This window comes from Otolemur garnettii, unplaced genomic scaffold, assembly GCF_000181295.1.
Source record: "Otolemur garnettii isolate 467f Iridium unplaced genomic scaffold, OtoGar3 scaffold00028, whole genome shotgun sequence".
Lineage (NCBI taxonomy): Eukaryota > Metazoa > Chordata > Mammalia > Primates > Galagidae > Otolemur > Otolemur garnettii.
This window is the reverse complement of record NW_003852423.1, coordinates 10530969-10552838: the sequence shown is the minus strand read 5'-3', so window position 1 is coordinate 10552838 and position 21870 is coordinate 10530969. Positions and strand designations below refer to the sequence as shown.

The 21870-nt window shown below is 43.8% G+C and overlaps 1 protein-coding gene across 1 annotated transcript in view; it reads right to left on the bottom strand.

The window, feature by feature from the left end:
- The window catches only part of CREB5 (cAMP responsive element binding protein 5), a 401904-nt gene extending 386727 nt beyond the window's left edge, over positions 1-15177 (bottom strand). The window contains exon 1 of the mRNA XM_003788538.3: positions 14779-15177. Coding sequence (XP_003788586.1) covers positions 14779-14781 — 3 coding nt within the window. The 5' untranslated portion in view covers positions 14782-15177. The remainder of the gene's footprint in view (positions 1-14778) is intronic.
- Between the last annotated feature and the right edge of the window lie 6693 nt (positions 15178-21870).

Genomic DNA, 21870 nt, shown 5'->3' with positions numbered 1-21870 from the left:
TCCTGTAGGGAAAGCCCCCAGCAGAATGGGACTAATGTCTCACAGCCAAAGCCAGCAAGAGCCTGAAGCCAGCCAGCAGCCAAAGTAAGCTTGGTCGTGGGTCACCTAAGACTGGTGACAGTTGTGTGAGTTTGGAGGGACATCTTCCACAGTTGAGAATCCTGCAGGCCCATCAGACACCCCAATCATCACCTCATAAAAGACCCTGAGCAGAAGCCCCAACTAAGCCACCCCTGGATTCCTGACCCACAGAAACTCTCAAAATAATACATATATGTTATTTGGGAGGTGGGGGTAAATTGTCACACAGCACTAGTTAACTAATCCAGTTGTTGACTAACCCAACTAATAATTTGACATTTTCTTTTTTTATTGTTGTCGTTAGGATTATATCAAAAGTAAATTGATACCCTTAAAGTAGAGGGGTAAAACCTTAGGTCATATGAGGAAGGAGGACATTCAGACACAGAAATAATTGAATCAAGATTTATTCCCAAAGAGAGTGATAATTATCTTTGCTGCATCAATCCTAATAGCCATTCATAATTTATAGTAGTATTTTTTTTTCACTCTGGTCTCATTCTTTTACCCAGGCTGGAGTACAGTGGCCTGATCATAGCTCACTATAGCCTCAAACTTTGGGGCTCAACCAATTCTCCCATTTCAGTCTCCCAAGTAGCTGGTACTACAAGCACACGTCGCCGTACCCAACTAATTTATTTTAATTTTTTGTAAAGACAGGATCCTACTGGGTTGCACAAGCTGGTCTCAAACTCTTGGGTTTAAACCCTCTGCCTCCCAAAATACTGGGATTATGGGTCGACCTCCCTCCAAATCAATCATCCCATCTGCAGTTCCTTCTCCCTGTGTCTCTGATCAGAGGCTCCAAGAACACTTTCATATGCATCTTATGTAGCATTTAAAAATCCCACTGGTGTTTTCACATTCATGGCCATTTTCTCCTCTTGAAAAGGCTATCAAATAGATATTATTATATTATGATCTGCAGCTTACAGAGGAGGGCCGTCAGTAGACTGAACAAGTTCCATGAAGGCAAGGACCTCTCTTGTTCCCTGTGGCTTCCCCAAAGCCTCGCTTCACGTCTAGCACTGTAAAAGCTCAGGGCATATTCACTGAGCTGCAGTCTCTCCCAACTTTGTTATCTATAAACATGAGGACTTTTTCATGAATTCCCCAACTGACATTTATTTATATGAGGTCAGACAATTAAGTTCTGGAACTCATCCTAGACAAAAGTGCTACATACCTCATTGCTGAGTATCACCACAGTCTCCAGATGGCCAAGGGGTGCACTTGGAAGGCGACCGTAGTGATCTTCAGCCAGGAGGTATGGAGCACTTTTTCTAGGATGAGTTCCAGAACTTAAGTGTCCAACCTCATACACCAATCAATCAACAACCAATCTCTTTCCATATGTGTGTAACACACGGTTATGTATTCTTGAAACCACTGTCTGTTTCCCAAAAACACGGGCACCTCTGAAACGCACTCTAGTTTTTTTTAAAGGCAGTAAAAACAGCATTCCCTAATTTAATTGTGTGATTCATATAGCCCCCACATCACCAAAGATAGAGTCCTAGAGCTCTTCTGTGAGCTAATGACACGCTCTTGGTAAATCAGGCAGAAAGTAAATGGTATGTCTGTGTGTGTCTATGTGTGTACATGTGTACGTGGGGCTAGTGTGCTGAAGGAGGGTATGAGATGTTCTAAGGAAGACAGTCTGGACCCAGCAGAGATTCACTCAACACAAACCAGAGTTTACCATGGGTCTGGCTTGAGTACAGGGCATACTTACAGGCAGAGAACAGGGGTTGGCCTAGGGACCTTGAAACAAGGAGCCTGTGCAGGCTCTTGAGCAGGAAAATGAGATGTTCAGCGTAACACATTCATGACTGCCAAGGGAAAAGGGAAGTCAGAGTTAGGAAGCTTCAGGAAAAGGGCCCAGAGGACAAGGGTGGCCCCCCACTGAATGGGCATATCAGGAGAACTGGAATGAGGTTTAGTTTCTGTTTGAATGAGTTGAAAATCAAGGAACAGTAGAAGTCCATCTAGAAAGAAATGTCCAGGATGCAGCTGAAAGGTAAGGCCCTGGCCCAGGAGAGGAGTACAGGTTGGACACACATCCAGTACATGCTGTAAGCCTTGGGCCAGTTGACTTTCTATGACTGAGGTCTCAAGTGCCTTACTAACATCTCTCCACTGCCCATCTTGACATATTCATCCCATATATGCAGAGAAGTCGTTAGATCAAAATACCCTATTTGGCATACAGTCTAAATGAATTTAGGCCCCTATGTTTAGGCCCTCCATGGAATTTTATCTTTTTTGTAACACCGTTATTGAGATATAATTCATATACCATACAATTCACCCATGTAGGGTATACAATCCAGTGGCCTTAGAATATTCCCAGATTTGTGCAACCACCATCACAATCAATTTTAGAACATTTTCATCACCCCACAGAAATCACATATCCCTCAGTCATCATCCCTGAATTCCTAGCCCCACCCACAGCCCTTGGCAACTTCCAATCTACTTTCTGTACGCATGGATTTGCCTATTCTGGATATTTCGTATAAATGAAATCATATGTGGTCCTTCGTGTCCAGATTCTTCTTCTTAGTATAATGTTTTCAAGGTTCATCCAGGTTGTAGTATGTATCAGTACTTAATTTCTTTTGATGACCAAATAATATTCTAACATACGGACATACCATACTTTGCTTATCCACTCATCAGCTGATGGACTTTGGGTGTTTGGGGCTATTATGAATAACCCTGCTGTGAACATTCAAACACAAGTTTTTGCATGAACGTGTTCATTTCTCTTCAGTGTATAGCTAGGAGTCAAATCGCTGGGTTATATGGTTCATGTTTAACTTTCTGAGGAACCCCCCCTCCACGTGTTTTCCAATGTGGCTACCCCATACGACACCCCCCCAGCAATGTAGGAGGCTCCAGTTTTTCCACATCCTCCTCATTATTTTTTGTAGTCTTTTTCGTTACACTTTTTTATTACCTTAGAGGCATCAAGGGGTATTTCTCTGTGGTGTTAAACATCTTTTCATGTGCTTACTGGCCTTCTGTATTTCTTCTTTGGAAAACCGTCTAGTCAGATCTTTTATCCATTTTTTAATCGGGTTATTCTCTGTCTTTTTATTATGATGTGCTTTTAAAACGAAGAATTTTATCTTCCCTCTTTTCAGTGTGCAAAATAGAAGTAGCACATAGGCAGAAATTGTCTATCAACAAGCAGGAAACCAGGATATTTTTTCTTCCTGCATTGAAATATCTGGACTCAATCTTGTACATGTGTGTGTTTATGGGAACTGGTAGTTTTTGTCCTTGTCCGTCACATCAAAACAATAATTGTTAAGCCTTCCAGGATGACAGACCATGGTTGTAATTCTTTCTTCTCAAGGTTAAAAGTTGGTGTTTCCCTTTCGGCATTGCTCTTTTCCAAACCCCAGAGACAAATTCAAGGCCAAATCAGGGATAATGTCCACATTAGCAAATCAGTCAACATAACATGTCTATACTTATTATTAAGGGTGGCCTTATTTTGCTGTGTTTCGCTAGCTTTGTTCATCACTGGTAATAGGTAGAGCCCCATCTCTGAAGACTCATTCCAAGCTCTTCTGGGGCGGTCTATCAGAAGTTTATTTTTAGCACATGCTAAAAACTGTCTGGCTATAATCCACATCACCTCCAATCTGCCAGTTCTTATAGGGTCCTACTACCTGTCCTGGGCACTGCCCTCCTGGTAAGCACACATGCTGTTATGGGTTGAACTGTGACATCACAAAAGAGATACACTGGTGTCCTAACCCCCAGGACCTCAGAATATGAGTTGATTTGGAGATAAGGTATTGATAGAGATCATCAAGTTAAAATGAGGTAATTAGGGTGGGCTCTAATCTAACATGACTGTCATCCTTATAAAAAGGACTTGGAGACAGACACACAGAGGGAGCCTGTGTGAAGACATGGCCATCTGCAAGCCAAGCACAGTGGCCTGGGATGGGTCCCATTTATAGCCGTCAGAAGCAACCAATCCTACCAATGCCTTGATTTCTGACTTTTAGCCTCCAGAACTGTGAGAATAAATTTCTGTTGTGTGAGCCACCCAGTTCATGCTACTTGGTTATAGCAGCCTCAGGAAATTGATACACCTGGCCCATTGCTTGACCCCTTTGAAGGCCAGAGCTGCGGCTGCCTTGGAGGCAGGGGGAGGAGGATTTCTCCCTGTGGGGGCTGCTCTCATAGAAGTGACCAAATCTATCCTGCCATGCGACCCAGTGAATGCACTGCAGCTGTCAGTTGTAGCCACTCTTTAAGGGTGAGTTTTTGTTCACAGTTCTCTTCTGAGGATGCAGACACAAGCCCATGGGGCACTGGGCCAGAACCCCTCTTCTCTCCCATCACCACAAAGAATGACCCAGACTGTGTCATGGGGTCAGGGTTGTCCTGACTACCTCTTCCCTAAAATGAGTAACTTCCTCTCCCTCATCTTCTAGTTAATCAGTCCACCAGCACTGCTGATCTTACCTCTTCCATTGCTTCTGAATCTGGTACCATCGCAGCCCAAGCACCCCTTACCTCTTGCCTGGACAACCACAATAGCCCCCAGCTGGGTATTTTGCCTCTGGACTTTCACCCTCTCATCCTCTTCCTGAAATACTGAATGTCCGTGACTTATGTCTTGTCCCTGCTCACAGTAAGTTTCTCCATGAGAAGAGGGACACTGATTTTGATCATGTCTCTCTACTCCCTGGCACATAGTAGATGTTCAGTAAATAGTTAACAAAGGAAGTGAGTGAGGGAGGGAGAAAGGGAACTCAGGCTCAAGTGGGGCTCTCATGTTTTGAATGGAAGAGAGCTTCTTGGTCTATTTATGGTCACTGCTATTTCTTAGTAACAAAAACACACTTGATTCCTTAAGTATGTACGGCTAGCACAGAAGCAGAGATGAAGGATGAAAAGGAGCAGGAGAAAGGAAAGGAAGTGGGAAGAGACACCTGAATTCTAGTTACACGTGCCGCACTTACTTTAACTGGCACGCCACATACCACCTGAGCCCTGCGGTTTTTGGTTTCTCCATCCATCAAATGGGAAGAATAAGATCTGTCCTACATATTTATTTCATTGTGTTGTTATATCACCTCACTAAGATACTTTATATAAAATTACTTTGAAAAGCCTAAAACTATAAAGTGTTATTAATCAATGCTTGTTAAGTATGGGCTATTGAGCAAACAGGCAATAACCTTCACGGAGAAACACACATGAGGATCCAGCTAACGTTCAAGGCCATTCCTGAGTACATGCACCAGCATAAGTTCGTTAACTCAGCTTTCTTTTTTAGCTTAATACCTATAACATATTCACAAACACATAGGTTGAAATCCTATTCAACCATGGCAATTTCAGGTTTACGTGTTTGTGTAACTATAGCATTAGTAAGGATCTCAAGAATGAGCCCCAAGAATTTTCTTTCTCTCTTTTTTTTTGAGACAGAATCTCAAGCTGTCACCCTCGGTAGAATGCCATAGCATCACAGCTCACAGCATCTCTCACTCTTGGGCTTAAGCGATTCTCTTGCCTCAGCCTCCCAAGTAGCTGGGAATACAGGCGCCCACCACAATTCCTAGCTATTTTTTGTTATAGTTGTCATAACAACTATAACAAACAACTATTTTGTTATAGTTGTTGTTTAGCAAGCCCGGGCTGGATTCGAATCCGCCAGCTTTGGTGTATGTTTCCGGTGCCGTAACCACTGTGCTACAGGTGCCAAGCCGAGGATTTTCACTCTGGAGTCCACAGCTTCTAGGTCCAGGAGCCTTCTCATGAACATTTCCCTACATGCCATTTTTCTGAAAATTGGCTTCCAGTTTTAACTCAATTGTTTAAAAGGTTCATAACCCAAAAAAGAAAAATAACCAAGAGCAATGGGCCCAGCCCTTCTCACTGTTTCTAGAAACTCTTCTTATAATAGTTCTGACACTGCCTGCCCAGGGAGGTCACTAATTTCTAAGGCAATCTGTCTCACTGATGTACAGGTCACTTGTTTCAAAATTCTTCCCTTTTTGAAGCCAAAATAGCAAATACAGCCAACTCCATCCCTTTACACAGCGACCCCCTTCCTCCACTTTTCACTACTTTTCCCTGAAGCACAGAGAATGCACTTCTTGTCTAGCGAATCTTCTCTGATACTATGCACAAGCCTGAACCTCTTCCTTTCCAAGTCAAATATCTCTAATTTCCTCCACCTACGATCTGCTGCCAGAGCTTTCAACTCCCAAGCTGTCCTGCACTAAATAACTTCTCATTGGTCACTGTGAAGGATGGGTTAATATTCTCCTACTTAAACTAGGAGAGGCTACTTTACAAGACAACTAGTAAAGGTTACTTTACGAGACTTCTTTCATTGATCTCCCTTGAGAATATCCCCATGCTGAGAAAGGCAATAAGTAAATCCAAAAAGAAAAGCTCAAATAAGGCCCAACAGTTACATTTCCAAATTAAAAGGTACAACTTTATACATAAAAGGCTCACCTAGATCCAAGTAAATCCCCAGAAAAGAGGCATTTGGTGCTGTGTGCCTAGTCTTGGCTACTCTGGGTTCTCTCTGTGTTAAATCACATCACACACACACATACACTGTCACCCCTCTGCACTAGCCAAAGTGCAAAAGTCCTCCTTAGATTTTCAGTCTTCCCCTTTTGACACTAAAACCGCTGCAACTCACTTAGAACAAAAGGTCTGTGCATTCTATTTCCCCATCTGAGGAATCGTACAAGCAAACCTTATTTCCCTTGTCTGTAATTGTGATAAAATACACGTATCATAAAATTTACCACCTTACCCATTTTTAAGTGTACGGTTCAGAGGTGTTACGTATATTCACACTGTTGTGCACTGTTTCCCGGGATCCTCTAATTCTAAAGCAAGTATTAAATAACTAAAGCTATGCAAAAGAATGTAATATTGCCCGGGTAGATCCCCTAAAATATCGGCTCCATGTCAAATGAAGATAAAGCATCCACACGATTCACTCTCACAGCTTTCCCTTCACAGATACAATAGTGTTTGTGCTTTAGAAGAAAAAAAATTTCTTGGACAAAATAAAAACAAACTTTGTGTTAGAGTTAACCCGCCTGGCTGAAGAATATCCCTTCCAAAGAGTATGTCAAGTAATTACGCATCATTCTCCCTGACTTCTGTAAGTGCTCTGAAGCACACGAAAAAACAAATTGTCCTTTGCCAAAGCTTCCTTCATCCAATAGGCAGACATCACTGTTTTGTTTTGGTTTTTTAATGTTTTGAATGGTTTGGAGATTAGCACGGGTATTGAGCAAAAAGCACAATTTCAAATGACATGCTGCTTCTTGGTGCCAAAGCACTGTGCGCCCTCATCGCTGGTGACGTCAACACAGCACAGCCCTAAGAATGGCGGTTGTTAGTCATCTGGCTTTGTGACACTGGAAGAGGAAATTGTAAACAATGTGTGCTCAGACTGGCCTCATTAGAAAAAGTGTCTCAAATATGGCTTCAGATGTTTTTAAATCTCTTTTAATCAACAAGATATGTCTCTGAATCAATGTTACAAATAGATACCTGCCGCAAAAAAGTAACAATTTATCCAGGGGCAGGCTAAGAAAGGTAAAAAGCATGTTTGCAAGTCTATGCCTAGTAATAGTCTGGGCCTCATGGGCCCAGGTTCTTATTTATAGATATATTTATTTACGTAATAAATACAAGTGTAATTATATTATATGTAATACTTAGAAAATAATCTAAAATCATTGCAGATAGAAACTGCAAAAGCCCAGGTCCAACCTATCATCCTTATTGGAAGAAAACAAAGCCAGTCAAAGGAGATGACTCCAGACCAAGTGTGAAGGCAGGGCATTTGGCACAGCAAAGGCTAAAGTGTTTTATTAAAGACAGTTCAGGAGCTGGGGCTAGACTGGACCTTTCTCAACCAGTGAACCTCTAAAAGCCTTTACCTTCAATCTCCTACCCGGACCAGCAATTTACATCCTTAATCCCCTCATCTCTCCACACAGTCCTCTTCACAGGCAATCACAAAGTAGCCTGAAAGTTTCCCTAGATACCACCAAAAACACAGGTTTGCAACAGATGTCTCCTTGCAACTTCCAAAGTGCATCCCGTGTTCAGAAGTGAATATGCCTTTATGTATTTGTTGATCAATCCAGGTATAGGCAGCCTGAAGCAGGGGGAGCAAGAGCTGTTAGCAAGGAAACCATTTAGTGCAAACGATGCATGGGAAAGCATTGGAAAGAATGTCATTTATAAACACAAAGACAAATGCAATAGTACAAATAATTGGAAAAGCCCCACCTGGAAGCCACCCAGAGTAGTGCTTATATTTAGATTGCATGGCACTAATGAATGGGAGCTCTTTTCTCATACTGACCACCCATCTAATGGATGAGCAAGATGCCTAGCCCTGTCAATCCCTTGTTTCCCCGTCTGTGGTATGGAAATGATAGCTATGTGTTAGCAAATAGAGGCCAAAATTCTCCCATTGAGTCACATTACAGAAAACACAAATATTAGCACCACAACATGTAGAAAAACATGTCATTAATTTTGTATCTAAAACTGTTTCTAAGTCATGTTTTAAAAGCCCGTGGCCAAACAGACATGCGTTTGGGAATAGATGGCTCTTCAGGGGATAAGGAGAGAGGGTCAGGGTGAAATGACTCATGGATTGGGGAATGTGGAGGCTCTCGGCAGCAGGAAGTCTCCGGCACCCACACCGAGGTCTCTCCTCCTCACCAAAGGCAATTGCTGTTTGTTGACAATGCAAGAAGATGTGTGAGGAGTTTGGAAATTATTATTGTTTTTATTTAACGGTTCTTGGCGACCTTTAGTGAATGAACAGACTGATATGTTGTAAAAAAAATTAAAATAAAGCATTCTGGTGTGCACCGAGAAGTAGTGATCCTTCCATTATTTCACAAGGTGACAAAATAGAACCAACACCTTAAGGGTAGAGGGTTGTAACTGCCATCTCGACATGAGCAAGTTTGGTTCAGGCAATGACACAAAGCTTGTTTCAAGCTTAGTGGGAAGAAATTTAAGGGGACCCCGGTGTCTCAATGGAAGAGGATTTCCCTCCCCAAACAACGAAAGGCAAGTAATGACTAAGACAGAAATGTAAGCGGACAAAATACTGTAACTAAAATGTGGAGAGTTTTCCAAAACAGAGGATTTCTATGAGGCTGCATATAAATCAAATCCTTAATTAAGATTTCTAGGGAAGACAAATGTTTAAAACAATCATATTTGAAATTTAGACAGACTAGAGTTCATGTGTGGTGCAAAAAAAAATATTTTCTAAATTACCCATTCTGTGAATTTTTAATTTTATGAGTTACAGTTTCTTAAATCTGTTCCGTAGGATACAGCATGTCTATAACAACTGCTAGCTGCCCTTGAACTCTGAATGAACGCTTTACTGCAATCCCTTTCCTTAAATAGAATCGTAGAATATCAGAAGAGAAGATTCCTTAGAGACCAGTTAGAACTACAGTTCTCAACCTTTGCTGCACAGTACAAATACTTGTGGAACTTTAAAACATACAGAGGCCCAGGCCTTCACTCAAACCAATTAAATCAGAATCTCGGGGTAGAGGAATATCAGTATTTTTTCTAAGCTCCACAGGTGGTTCTGTTGGACTGCTGGGTTTAAGAACCACTGATACAAACTTGCACTGTCTGATACCATAGTCACCGACCACACATAGGTATTGAGCCCTTGACCTGTCACTAGTACAAATTGAGATATGTAGTAGTTATAAAACAGACACTGGATTTTAAGGATTCAGTACAAGAAAAGAAGGGCAGGGGAGGGGAGGGGAGGGGAGAAAGGGGAGACGAAAAAGGGGAGGGAAGGGAAGGAGAGGGGAGGAGAGGACCAAGGAGGGGAGGGGAGAAAGGAAGAGAGAAGAAAAAAAGAATGTAAAATATCTCATTAACATTGTAGGTTGATTATATGTTGAAATGAAAACATTCTGGATACATCCGGTTAAATAAAATGTATTATTAAAAGTAACTCCATCTGTTTCTTTTCACCTTTTTAATATGACTACTAGCACATTCAAAATTATATATGTCGTTCCCACTATTGGACAGCGCTGGTTGAGCCCAACACTCTTTTATTACAAACAAAGAAATTGAGGGGCAGCACCTGTGGCTCAAAGGAGTAGGGCGCTGGCCCTATATGCCAGAGGTGGTGGGTTCAAACCCAGCCCTGGCCAAAAACTGCAAAAAAAAAGAAAGAAAGAAAGAAAGAAAGAAAGAAAGAAAGAAAGAAAGAAAGAAAGAAAGAAAGAAAGAGAGAAAGAAAGAAAGAAAGAAATTAATTGAGGCAGAGAAGCATGATGGCAGCTCTTTGGGGATGAATTCCCTCTTCCAGTCCTATGCATCCAGTCTACGTGTTTCCTGTCGCCGTAAACTACACTTTGCGAAGATTCTGCTTTGCAGAACCAGTAGCAGAGCCTGTTACGCCTTCAGTTGGATTTCAAGCCTTCTCTCTCTCATCGTCTCACTAATTGTTTCTTCCAAGATTTGATATTAAAAAAATCTATTTTCCGAATGGAAAATATCCCCTCTCTGTTGTGATTTGTTAAAGTAGGGTCATTCATGAAATGAAAGTAGCTGGGATGGACATTTAAAAATAAACAGAGGGAACACTAGCATGAGGGGGAGCGTGGAGAATGAATGAAGAGAACATGGGCCAGGCTGTAGTTTAGAAAATGACCCTGGAGGCCTTCAGCATTCTGACAGCATCTTCAACACAGCATCATTCCCTGCTCAGATTGTAGAAACTTGAGCCTATAATACTGTTTTTCTTCCCAGGAGTCAATATTTTTCTGGACAACGTTATCATTGCGGGGAGGCCAGTCAGGCTTTTCATGATGGCGCACCATGTCCTAACGAGGTTCCCCGGGTGGAAATGGACTTCATCCACAATGCCTTCTGCCCTCGAACAGATGGATTAATACCTGGCCATTCAGAAGCCAAATTTACTTTAAGAAGAAAATCTCGTTTTGATAAAGTAAAATGGTCCTACTGGATCTAGCAAGTGGAAATTAAATGTATTTCTTCTACTCATCAGCTAATTCAAACAAAACAAAGATTTTTGTTGTGGCGGTGGCAGGTGCTTTCCCCCCTCGGGAAGCCAATAGAGAGAGAATCGCATAAAACTGGCTGGAAGGTGTTACATTTGAGAAATTAAGCCTGCAACTCGGGAGTACCTCGGGATAATGAGAGAGTAAATGATACAAAACCTTTATGCAAAGAGCTGGAAAGGAAACACACGGGTCAGGCCAAACCACACATACAGTAGATGCCTTAGAGATTTCTCTGAGATACTCTTGTTCCTCATCCTAAATACGGCACAGCCTAAATATAGTCCTAAATCAAGTGTCTGGTGCTCTGGAGTCCTCTGTGTTACACGTATGATTTTTATTGGCGATTAGTCAAGTTTTGCCAGTCAAATCTCAAAGACCATACTTTCAGACTTGACTCATTCCTTGCCAACTCCAAACACCATCATCTACAACAACCTGGAAAGATAATATATTAAAGACCCGTCACGGGCAAAAGTACACCTGCTAGAATGAGCACGGCACTTGTCGCTCTATTCAACACAAAGAAAGATTACTTATTTCAACGTGAAATAATTTTTTGGATCCCTTCCTCAAACATAACCAAGGAGAGACAGGAAGTAACGCGTGTCACTACCTTGTTCTGAGAACAGTTTAGAACATTTTCAGTTTTGCCTGGTTTTTACTCTCACGTGGAATCTGGATGGTGTAGTGTTACAGGGCATGCCTAACCATAATGATGAAGAAGAAGAAGAATTTAAGGTAAAATCAATTAAGGAGACATTAATTAGAAAAATTAACATTGCAGACATTAAATAAGAATAAATAGAAGAGAAACTACAGTTTATTTGGTCACAACATTCATTCAAAAAGAGCTGATGAAAGGCTTGGTGCCCGTAGCTCAGTGAGTAGGGCACTGGCCACATACACTGAGGCTGGCAGTTTTGAGCCCAGCCTAGGCCTACAAAACAACAATGACAACTACAACCGTTGTGGCAGGTGCCTATAGTCCCAGCTACTTGGGAGGCTAAGGCAAGAGAATCACTTAAGCCCAGGAGTTTGAGGTTGCTGTGAGCTGTGACACCACGGCACTCTATCAAGGGTGACATAGTGAGACTCTGTCTCCAAAAAAAAAAAAAAAAAAGAGCTGATGAAAAATTATCTTTAAAAGGTTAGCAGTCAACGGCCTTAAAAAGAGCAAAGTATCAAAGCCAAGGGTTTGCTCCATTTGTGACAAGGGCATTGATGGCAGCCTGCCTCAGCCTGGTTTGGCATTCTTTATCTCTGGGACTTGGGTGAGGCAGGGGACACCACCAGACCTTGGGTTCTCCTCTGTAAAATGAAGGATTTTGTCTATTGATAACAGAAGTTGTATGATTTTCTCTCCCTCGCTCCAACATCTGTATAAAGCTATCTCACCACCAGAATCTCTAGGCCAAAAAGGACTCCCTCTAAGATCAGTTCACAACAAATGCCAACATGGTAGTTTTAAATCCTCATTCATCTCTACCCTAATGAGATGAGAAATGTGAACCTCAAGAAAATAGAAGAAGGCAACTGAAATATATATTTTTTAAGTGATAGACTGATTTTGATCTATTTCTCAAGAAAAAGGGGAGGGCAATAGAGTGAACTTGTAAGAAATATTGACATAGCAATATAACATCTTACATATTCAGAAATTTATCCAAAACTTCATGTTTACCTTTCAAAGTTCTAGAGCTTCAAAACTTGTTCCTGTATCTCTGAAGGAAGAGGGTTATGACTACCTGGAAATTTCTAAAAGCCTCTCACTTTCTCTCTCTAATTTTCTCATCTTAAATCCATGAGTTGTGATTCCCAACAATGGAATACTAATGGATGCTCAAAAAACACTAATTGCCCATTTTTTTCCTAATTACAAAATGTAATAACTCCAGTGAAAACATTAAACATGATGTCATTTTTAAAGTGCCAGGCTTCCTATTTAAACCATGGTCACAAAATATAGCAGATAACTTATTTAGTTCACAAAAAGATTCTCCTGTGTCTTTAAGTCTGTTTAACATTTCTGAAAGTGCCTCTTTCTTAACTTAAATATTGGAGGCTACGCCCCCCCCCATTTTATTACCTTATCTCAATTGCATAATTTTCTTAAATAGAATTCAGAGAAATAGTCATAGAGCTAAATTTTTAAACACTAATTTATAAAAGCATTGGTTGATTCCCATAATACAGCTGGTAGTCAAACGGGACAAGATAATGAATTGACTGAGATCATTTTTCCATCTTCATCCAAGAAAGCTGCCTCTAAAAAAAGACCTTAAATTGCTGTAGAAATCCAATTTGTAAGAGGCAAAAGAAGCATATCGATGGGAAAACACCAGCCATGATCACATTAATTTTGTTACTAAGGGCATTGCTTCGAAGTGAAGAAGAAAAAAAGAAAAGATGACACAAAGAACGTGTCCATTCCAATCTCACATTTAATCTAACAACACAGCCAGAAGAAAAACAATCATCAATGTGAAGTTTACATCTTAGGGTTCCATGAACATCATACCCCTAGAAAATAATTTTCAGCTTAATCAGAAGTGAACTCCAGTACTAAGGAACTACTAAGAAGTAGTGAGAAATAAGGAGAGTGAGAACTTGACATGTATACAAATAGCCATGGAAACTCCCTGATTGATTGGTTTTGAATGTGCAGGTGTGGGAAACAGACAACTCGTTGAATTTACTATAATTGAAAAGCCACACAGGAAAAGTCTGACAAACTACCATCTGTTTAACCACCGCGTCAAATAAAAGCTGCAAACCTAACAGAAATATAGAAATAAAGGCCTGGTTTCCACTTTTTTGTGGGAATGTTCTAATAAACTACGTGAGTACAATCTATGTAAAGTCACCACTGACTTCCAATGGACTGACAATTTATGGACATATATCCACAATGGACATTCAAAAACAGTTGACTTGGAGATAATTATCAATTGAGCAAACATGTTTATGCTGAATAAAGTTGAAATATAAAAATTGATATGAATCGGTAAAATAACGCATCTGTATAAAAGGCTTCTAGCAAAGGAAAATGAGAAAAACTTACATGGACACACAAATGAGTTCTTTCACTGTTTTCTTTTTACATTTTAAAAGTATAAGTAGTAGCTGATTTTCAACCAACAACATCCTTTTTCAGGGGAATAAACAACTAGGTTTCAATGTGGGAAAATGGTTTCATTGTTTTGTTTTTAATTTTTAGGTTCCTTTTTAAAGAACTCCTTTCTTAGTGAAACTTTAATACTTACTGAAGTGATTCATGAAAGCTCATGGAAAGAGGAATGCTTACCTGACTTGTTTTCTAACCTGTTCCATAGCTTCCTCACTGCATTTCATATGCCCATGTGCATATTTCACCCCAGAAATAATGGTCTTACTCACACAGACACACACACACACACACACACACACACACCGTTCCACATACAACTCGACAAGTCTCAGGCAACATTACAATTCCGTGCAAACCAGAATTCCAGTTCTGAATTCTATCCATGAAAACACAAGAGTGGTCCCATTTAACCAAGCTTAACGTTCTCTCCCTGCTTCCTGGACGTAATAAGCATCATCTTACCATTATCTGTAGAATAAAAGCAGCAACGTGTTGCTTCCTGCAACCACCAAATCAAGTTTTTTCTTCCTTTCTTTCCAGTAACTTCTTTTCCACCAGCAAGATTAGGAAGAAAATAAACCTGTGCGTATTTGCCTCAGTGTTTCAGATCAGAAGATGGTGAAACCAGCTCTTAGTACAAAAAGAACAGGTCTGGAATTTCACAATTCCTTCTGCAACCCAGAGGTACCTCCTGGATTCTCTCCTTCCTCTTCTCCTCCTCCGTTCTCTCAGTCTCTTTTGGTAATGAAACTAATTTTTCCAGTAGCCTCAAACTCCCCAGATTTAACTGGCGTGGAAAATGTGACTAAAAATTTGTAGGACCGTCTAGCCTCCAACCCTACACAGAATCAACTTTGTTGTGTTGAAGAACACCTCGCAAGCAGCTACATCCTCAGTTTGTACGCCTGCACCACGCCGCACAGAACACCAAAGAACAGTGCGCCATCTAGTTAGCAAGCTGCAATCGCCATCCTGGAAGGGGGGACACTTTCAAACCCTGGGACTTAAGAACTTGTCAGGGGCTCAGCTGCTCTAAAGGTCCAATTGTTTATTTAAATAAAAAAAAATATCGCTACTGAGATAATCCACATCTAGTGGATATGGGAAAATTTAGGTTATAATGGCACTACAAACTTTTACATCTAACTTTGATTTACAAGATAAAAGCAAGTTTTAAATTAAAAGGGCTTTCTGTTAATAGAGCTTATTATTCTGAAGACGGGAATGATTTTCTTCGAAAGTTGTCCCTGGGTGCATGCCTATTATCTTTGCTTTCCCCTTCCACTAATGAGCATTTATCTAAAGAGCCTGTTAATCCTCTGATGTGTGCTTCTGGTCAGAGGTAACAGTTTGAATAAAACCACTAATCACTGATCACTAAATCACTGATCATTAATCACACTCTCCAGTGCCCGTGACTGGGCCATTTTTTCCTTAGGGTCTATGCATCACAAACAACAAGAAGTTTCACATTTTCGATGCACATGTATTGTGTGGGGGTTATACTATTGCATCTCTGGATGTGAATAAATAATAAATACTGCCACAAATGTGGGACGAGGATGTCAATTAGACCTCAGACAGAAGTCTCACACATGCCTACCCTACACCATGGCTTTCACTTTGAAGAAAGTAGATCTGATTATAACAAAACGTGTGTTCCTCGAGAAATTCCCACATATTCAGAGTATAAATTTGCCTTTATTTTTCGCCAATTCCAAATCAGAGAGCACTCAAATCTCCTGTCCCCCTCCATTCAAAACTCTGTTAATGAAATTTTTATTTAATTTCTACTGCACCCCCCCAAAAAATAAAGTTTTTTTTAATGTGATCCCTTGAATAAGTCATACACAGGGTTTTTATTTCAGCTGCCAGATGCTAAGATTCTGAGCCAATTCAATGACTTGTGTATTTAACTCCCTCTATAAACACAGAAACTTAAAGTGAAGAGCTATAGAAAAGATCACGCACCCATTTACTGTTCGGTTCTCCACTTTCCCTCACTTTGGAAATAAACGTTTGACCTTGATGCTTTGGGCTAAACTGGATTCATTCAGCAACCCCACTTCTTAGGCTTCCCTCTTCGGCTGCAAACAGGGTGCCAGGCAGGCACTTTGTAAAGTTAAGGACTCAGTTTGCAGTGGGTAGACTGCTTTCCTAAGTCACCAGTGAGGGGACACAGTTTTGTAGTAAGGCTGCTAAACATTTCCTGAGACGCCTTTTCCATCAGGGCTTAGCATTTTCGTCCCGGAGAGCAGAACTGGCTGATGCCTTTCTTAAATAATAGAAAAGGGCAGATTGTGTACTGATCAGGTACCGAGGTCCCCCCAGACCCCAGAAGCTCTTACTCACACCCCAGGGACAGCGTTCGCCCCCAGGGAAAGCTGTAAAAAGCGGAGGCGGGGATGGAGTGATAACGGTGTGGGCGGGGAGGGGTGGAGGAGGAGCGGTGGGGAAAGAGAGGGCAACACAGACACCCGGGGAACCAGCGGTTGCACGAGTGTGGGGGGTGGGGTGGAACGCAGAGTTGCTTTGTCAGCATCCTAAGCTCCTGAACCCTGGAGTATCAGAAGCCGTTAATCAAACACTTACTGGCCTGCAGCATGACGTAATGGACCTGTATCCAGCCTTTATTCCTTGACACACGTCAGAGAAGGAGGGAAAAATAAAAATCAGACACGCTCTGCAAACTCTGACAAGGAAATATACAAGCAGCCCACTCCAGTTCCTGGCCTTGAACAAGCATCAAGTGGGGTTGTCATGCATTCAGGGAAAGTTGGGGGCGGGGTGTGGACAAGGAAGGCTTTATCTACAAGACACCCCCTGTCAATAAATCTATGGCAAAGAAAAAGCGAGATGCTGCCGCTGGGAGGAAACATCTCCTTGGCTCCTTTGCATCTGGCCCCTCTAAGAACTTGGTGAAAAGTTTAAGCGGTTCTGTGAAGAATCTGCCGCGAAGGAAGACTCCGCCGCCGGGTCCCGGGAACTGCCTGGGTGCCGCTACAGCTCGAGCCCGAGCTGTCATTCGGGGCAGCGGCGGGGAAGAGGTAATGATGCCAGGGAGAAAGGAACCCAGGCAGGAGCGAACGTGAGCTCGAGTCTGAAGCGCCCGGAGCGAAAACCCAGTGCCCTCCGAGGCGACCTCGGGTCCACGGGCGCGCGTGCCACCAGTGCGGCGGGCAGCCCTGCGGAGAGGTGGCACCGGCAGGCTCGGCGACCCGCAGAGGGCGAGCCCTCGCGCGCCCCTCCGGCCCCCCAGGCCACCCCGCGTCCGCGCTGCGCTCGCTGGAAGTTTGCAAACTTTCTCCGGGGGCTCCGCCGCATCGCTGGGAAGCTGGGGACGCGGGGAGAGGGAGTGCTCCTGTCTCTCCGTCTCCGTTGCCGCTGCCACCGCCGCCGCTGCCGCTTGACCGCACTTCTGGAGGGTTCCGCACCTTGCCAGGTCTCTGGAGGCAAACACACACCCCCGATTCATAACTGTTCCCCGCGTCAGGGAAACTCACGCGCGCTCCCACACACGCACGCACGCCGGGCGGACACGGCGCTCGCTTCACGTTAGCATCCCTCCAGTCGCACGGCGCGGCGGCCACCGAGACGCTCCGGGACTGACACGGCGTGGGGTCTCCGGGGTGGCCTCGGGACGCTGCAGAATTCCACCGTCCGCCAGCAGTTGGGGCCGGACTTCCCTCTGGTCCGCCAAAATGTTTACAAACACAGATCACCCTCCAAAAATAACGCAGCGCATCTTCCCTACTCCTCGCCCTGTGACCTGCCCGCTGGACCAAGAAACCTCGCGGCTGCTGCCGAGAACCAACCCCTGCAAACAAGTACGCTCCCGAGATGGCTCCCGCGGCAAGTGCAACAAAGTGGCTAAATGCAAAAGCCCCAGAAGCGGCCGAGCCGTATTTTTAGGAACTTACCAAACAAGTGTGGAGAAGGCAAGAGCCGAGACCGGGTGAAGGGACCACGTTGGACTGAGCAAAGATTACAATACATTCTATTTAGAGTGCATTACATCACCCCCCCGGTGACGTCACGTGGGATTCCTGAACTTCTAAATCATTGCGGTCCGCGGGGGAGGGACGCAGGGAGGGGCGGGGCCGGCGCGGCGAGGAGGCAGGCCCCGCCCCGGCCCCGCCCCGGCCCCGCCCCAAGAGCGGACCCCGGTGCACCCGCCGGGGAGCTGCGGCGGCGGGGGCGACCGCGCAAGCAACAGCTTGCAGAGCCCAGCGCCGTGTGACACCGCTCCCTGACATTAGCGGTGTGAGTCAGCTTGGAAACAATCCTAAGGGTTTCCGACAGGACCGTGGAGGAGGCGCGGACATGGGCTCTTCTGCAAGGAGGGCCTAGTGGGGTTTGAAAGGTGTAGGGTTGGGAGGATTGGGGAGGAGGGAAGGAGATGCTGAGGGATGTAGGAAGAGACTTTCTGCAAACGGAAAAGCGGGACGCTCTTCCCTCCCCCACCAGAAGGTGTCCAGCTCCTTTTTTGCCTGCGACAGTCGTGACCTCATTACAGTGTTCCCTGCATCCTGGCTTCTCCGAGCACTTGCTGGTCACCCCTTCTTCACCGCCCCCCACCTCCCCTCCCCTCCAGGGAAATAACTTCCTTATGGTGCACGCTCTCTTGAAATACACAGCCCCCACCCATTCCAAGACCCCAGCTCCAAGCGCCTGAGAAGCCGGAGGGAGAAAGGTGAATCACAGCTCCAGCCAAGTGATGAGCCTGATTTAGACTTGGCGTCAGAGCCGAAAGGGCCCTTGGCTATCACTTCAGAGCCTCCTCCGGTAACTGGCCCCAGCTTACCGGCTGGGAAGCGGCCGAGCCAGGGCCAGAATGCCAGATCCGGGCGCCTGATCTGACGCGGGAAGGAGCCTGGCGTCTTCAGCATCAGCCGGTCACCATCGCTAATACCAGCCCCCAGCTGAATTTTCTTTCAGAAGTTCAGCCAGTGAGTAGGATTCAAAGGGAAGTCGAAGGCTAAAATTCTACCCCGATTCTAGAAGCCCACTGTTACCTTTGCAGCAGGTAGTGCTTTACAAAAGCACCAACAACCACGACGAGAGGCCAGCTACAGTAAGGAGAAGCAGAACAGGTGTTCTAATTAGCCCATTTGGCAAGTGTGCTAAGGAAGACTCCAGAAGGTTAGGGGTCTGCGCTGAGATCACCTGAGGAAGAAGTGGTGACACTGAGACAACCCAGCCTCTGTTTTCAACCCCATATCCCAGCTGGGCTCCATGATAGAGTCAGGCGTGAGCATTCCCTTCCTGTAGATTATTGGTAGTTAGAACATCTACTAAGAACATACAGGCTGGGAGTTGGGGCTTTGCTTAGGAACCGTTTGGCCCCCATTAACAAATAATAATCATTCCTGACATTTATGTAACATCTGACATTTATATATTACTTCTCCTCTCCACTCATCACAACCGTGACGGTGCAGTTTGCCAGTGAATCATGACTGGACTGGCTAGAAACTGTAATGCTTCGCCTGCATTGTCACACACTTCGGAGCTGGTTTTGACCTACTCAATGGAAAGACTTTGTATTTTCTTTCTGTTATGAAACGTTAAATGTTCCCTCCCCTTTAGTGTTCCTTGAAACCTCACATCCTTATTCGGAACTCATCACTGAGTTCTTTCTACTTGTTCTTTTCCACATATCTTTGGGAAGGAACTGCAAAGGAGGGGCTTCAGTCCTAACCTGAATCTTAACCAGTAAACTTTAAATATGACAGCCCAGTTACCTGACTGTTTGGAAGGAAAGCAGTAGTCCTCTCAGGAAGCAGTTTCCTTGCCCACATTCCAACTTGATTACCTGTGTAGCCTTTTCTACCTAAAGCTGGCATCTACTTCCTTCTCCCTCAAAGAATGGTGAATGCATTAAGGAGAAAAACTAAAGGCAAAAAGGGGGGGATATAGCTCAGTACAGCAGAGCTTGACGTAAGAGCTTATCTTTTCCCCCAGCAGATAGGCGTGGACTAAAGCAATCAAATGGAGGTGATAAGCAAACATTTAATTCCCAGTAGTCTCTAAATAGAAGCATACATGTGAGTTGTAATACAACAAGTTCATCAGTTTCTAATACTGCCAAATCCTTTTTCAGTCTTTCAAAAGTATTGTTGACCTTCTGTTTGACATGCTGTAACTAACAATACCCCTGTCTGAGCCATGACTCGACATAGGAACACGCATCAGACTTTTCCAAAGACTTCCCAATAACTTGGGAATCATTGGGTTATTTGGCTTCTCTGTAAGTAGACAATTTCTTTTAACAGTAGCAGTATCGTTCATGGGGCTAACCTCAGCTTCTGCTCAACCCATAGCAATTTCATTCAAGTTGCTTCTAGCCATTTTATTACAGACGGAGATTTTTATATCCCCTGAGCTGTTGCCAACGAAATCTCATGCACACAAAAGACTTTTCTGAATGTAAATTGAAGAAGAGAGGTAGTACATGTATTTGTCAGGTGTGGACTCCAGGCACAGTCTGCCTGAATTCAAATTTTGGCTCTGCTACTTGAGTGTTAAATAACCTCTGAGTCTCAGTTTCCTCATCTGTATAATGGGGATGGTAGTGATTATTATAGTAATTCAGGTTAAGAATTATATTACTCAAGTTCAAAACTGTGTTTGTCACAGGGCAAGTACTACATAAGCACCCTCTTTTTTTTTTTTTTTTTTTAGTAAAATGTTGTGGCTAATGCTGTGATAGGTGGGCATTCAGTGATTTTAGTAAACTTAACCAAATAAGTGAAAAAAGGAATATTTTACTCCATAATTCCCCTAGCCCCACACTGCCTCTGCTATGTGCCAGCAAAGCCCTCATGTTTGTGAACGCATATTCCTGTCTACCTTGTGCTCACCCAGTCTCTTCTGGGATTTTCCAGAGCCACTGTCTCCTGGAGGCTTCAGTTTCCAGGAGCATCCATGCAAGGGCATCTCTGGGAGAACCTCAGCTGGTGGTGGCCATGGCCTGGGTTTTTGCCTGCTGGGGAGCCAGGACCACCAGGAATGCCATTTCACCCACCAGGTCTCCAGCCATGTGGCCTGCCAGCCATGTGGAGCCAGGGACCCTTATAACAGAACCAAGGTAAACTGGCTGGGGTACCACCCACCCAAAGTCTTCCCCAGCCTCACCCCACCCCTCTCCACAATGTAGGGGGCACAGACAGGTAACAAGCCAGCCCTTGACATATCATTAGTAGTACCAGGGAGGTTTGGACCTATTGGGGGCATGGGGCTGACTAGTACCACTAACCAATGAGAATAGATGAGACACCCCCACCCCCACCCCCCACTCTGCTAAACCACAGGCTAACCTTTCAGTTGCTGAATCATGGGACAGTGCAAGGGAGCAGCCTGGGGAGCTGGGCCAGTGGGGAAGCACCGGGTATTCCCCAACCCCTGTGGAAATTTTTATTATTTTAACAAATGGATGGCCTTATTAGTGCCTATCCACTGAATATCAGGCCTGAATAAAACCACCCAAGGGGCCTCGGATGAAAAGAAAACCTTTAGTCCTATGCTTTGGATACGGTCACTCCCCTGACATTC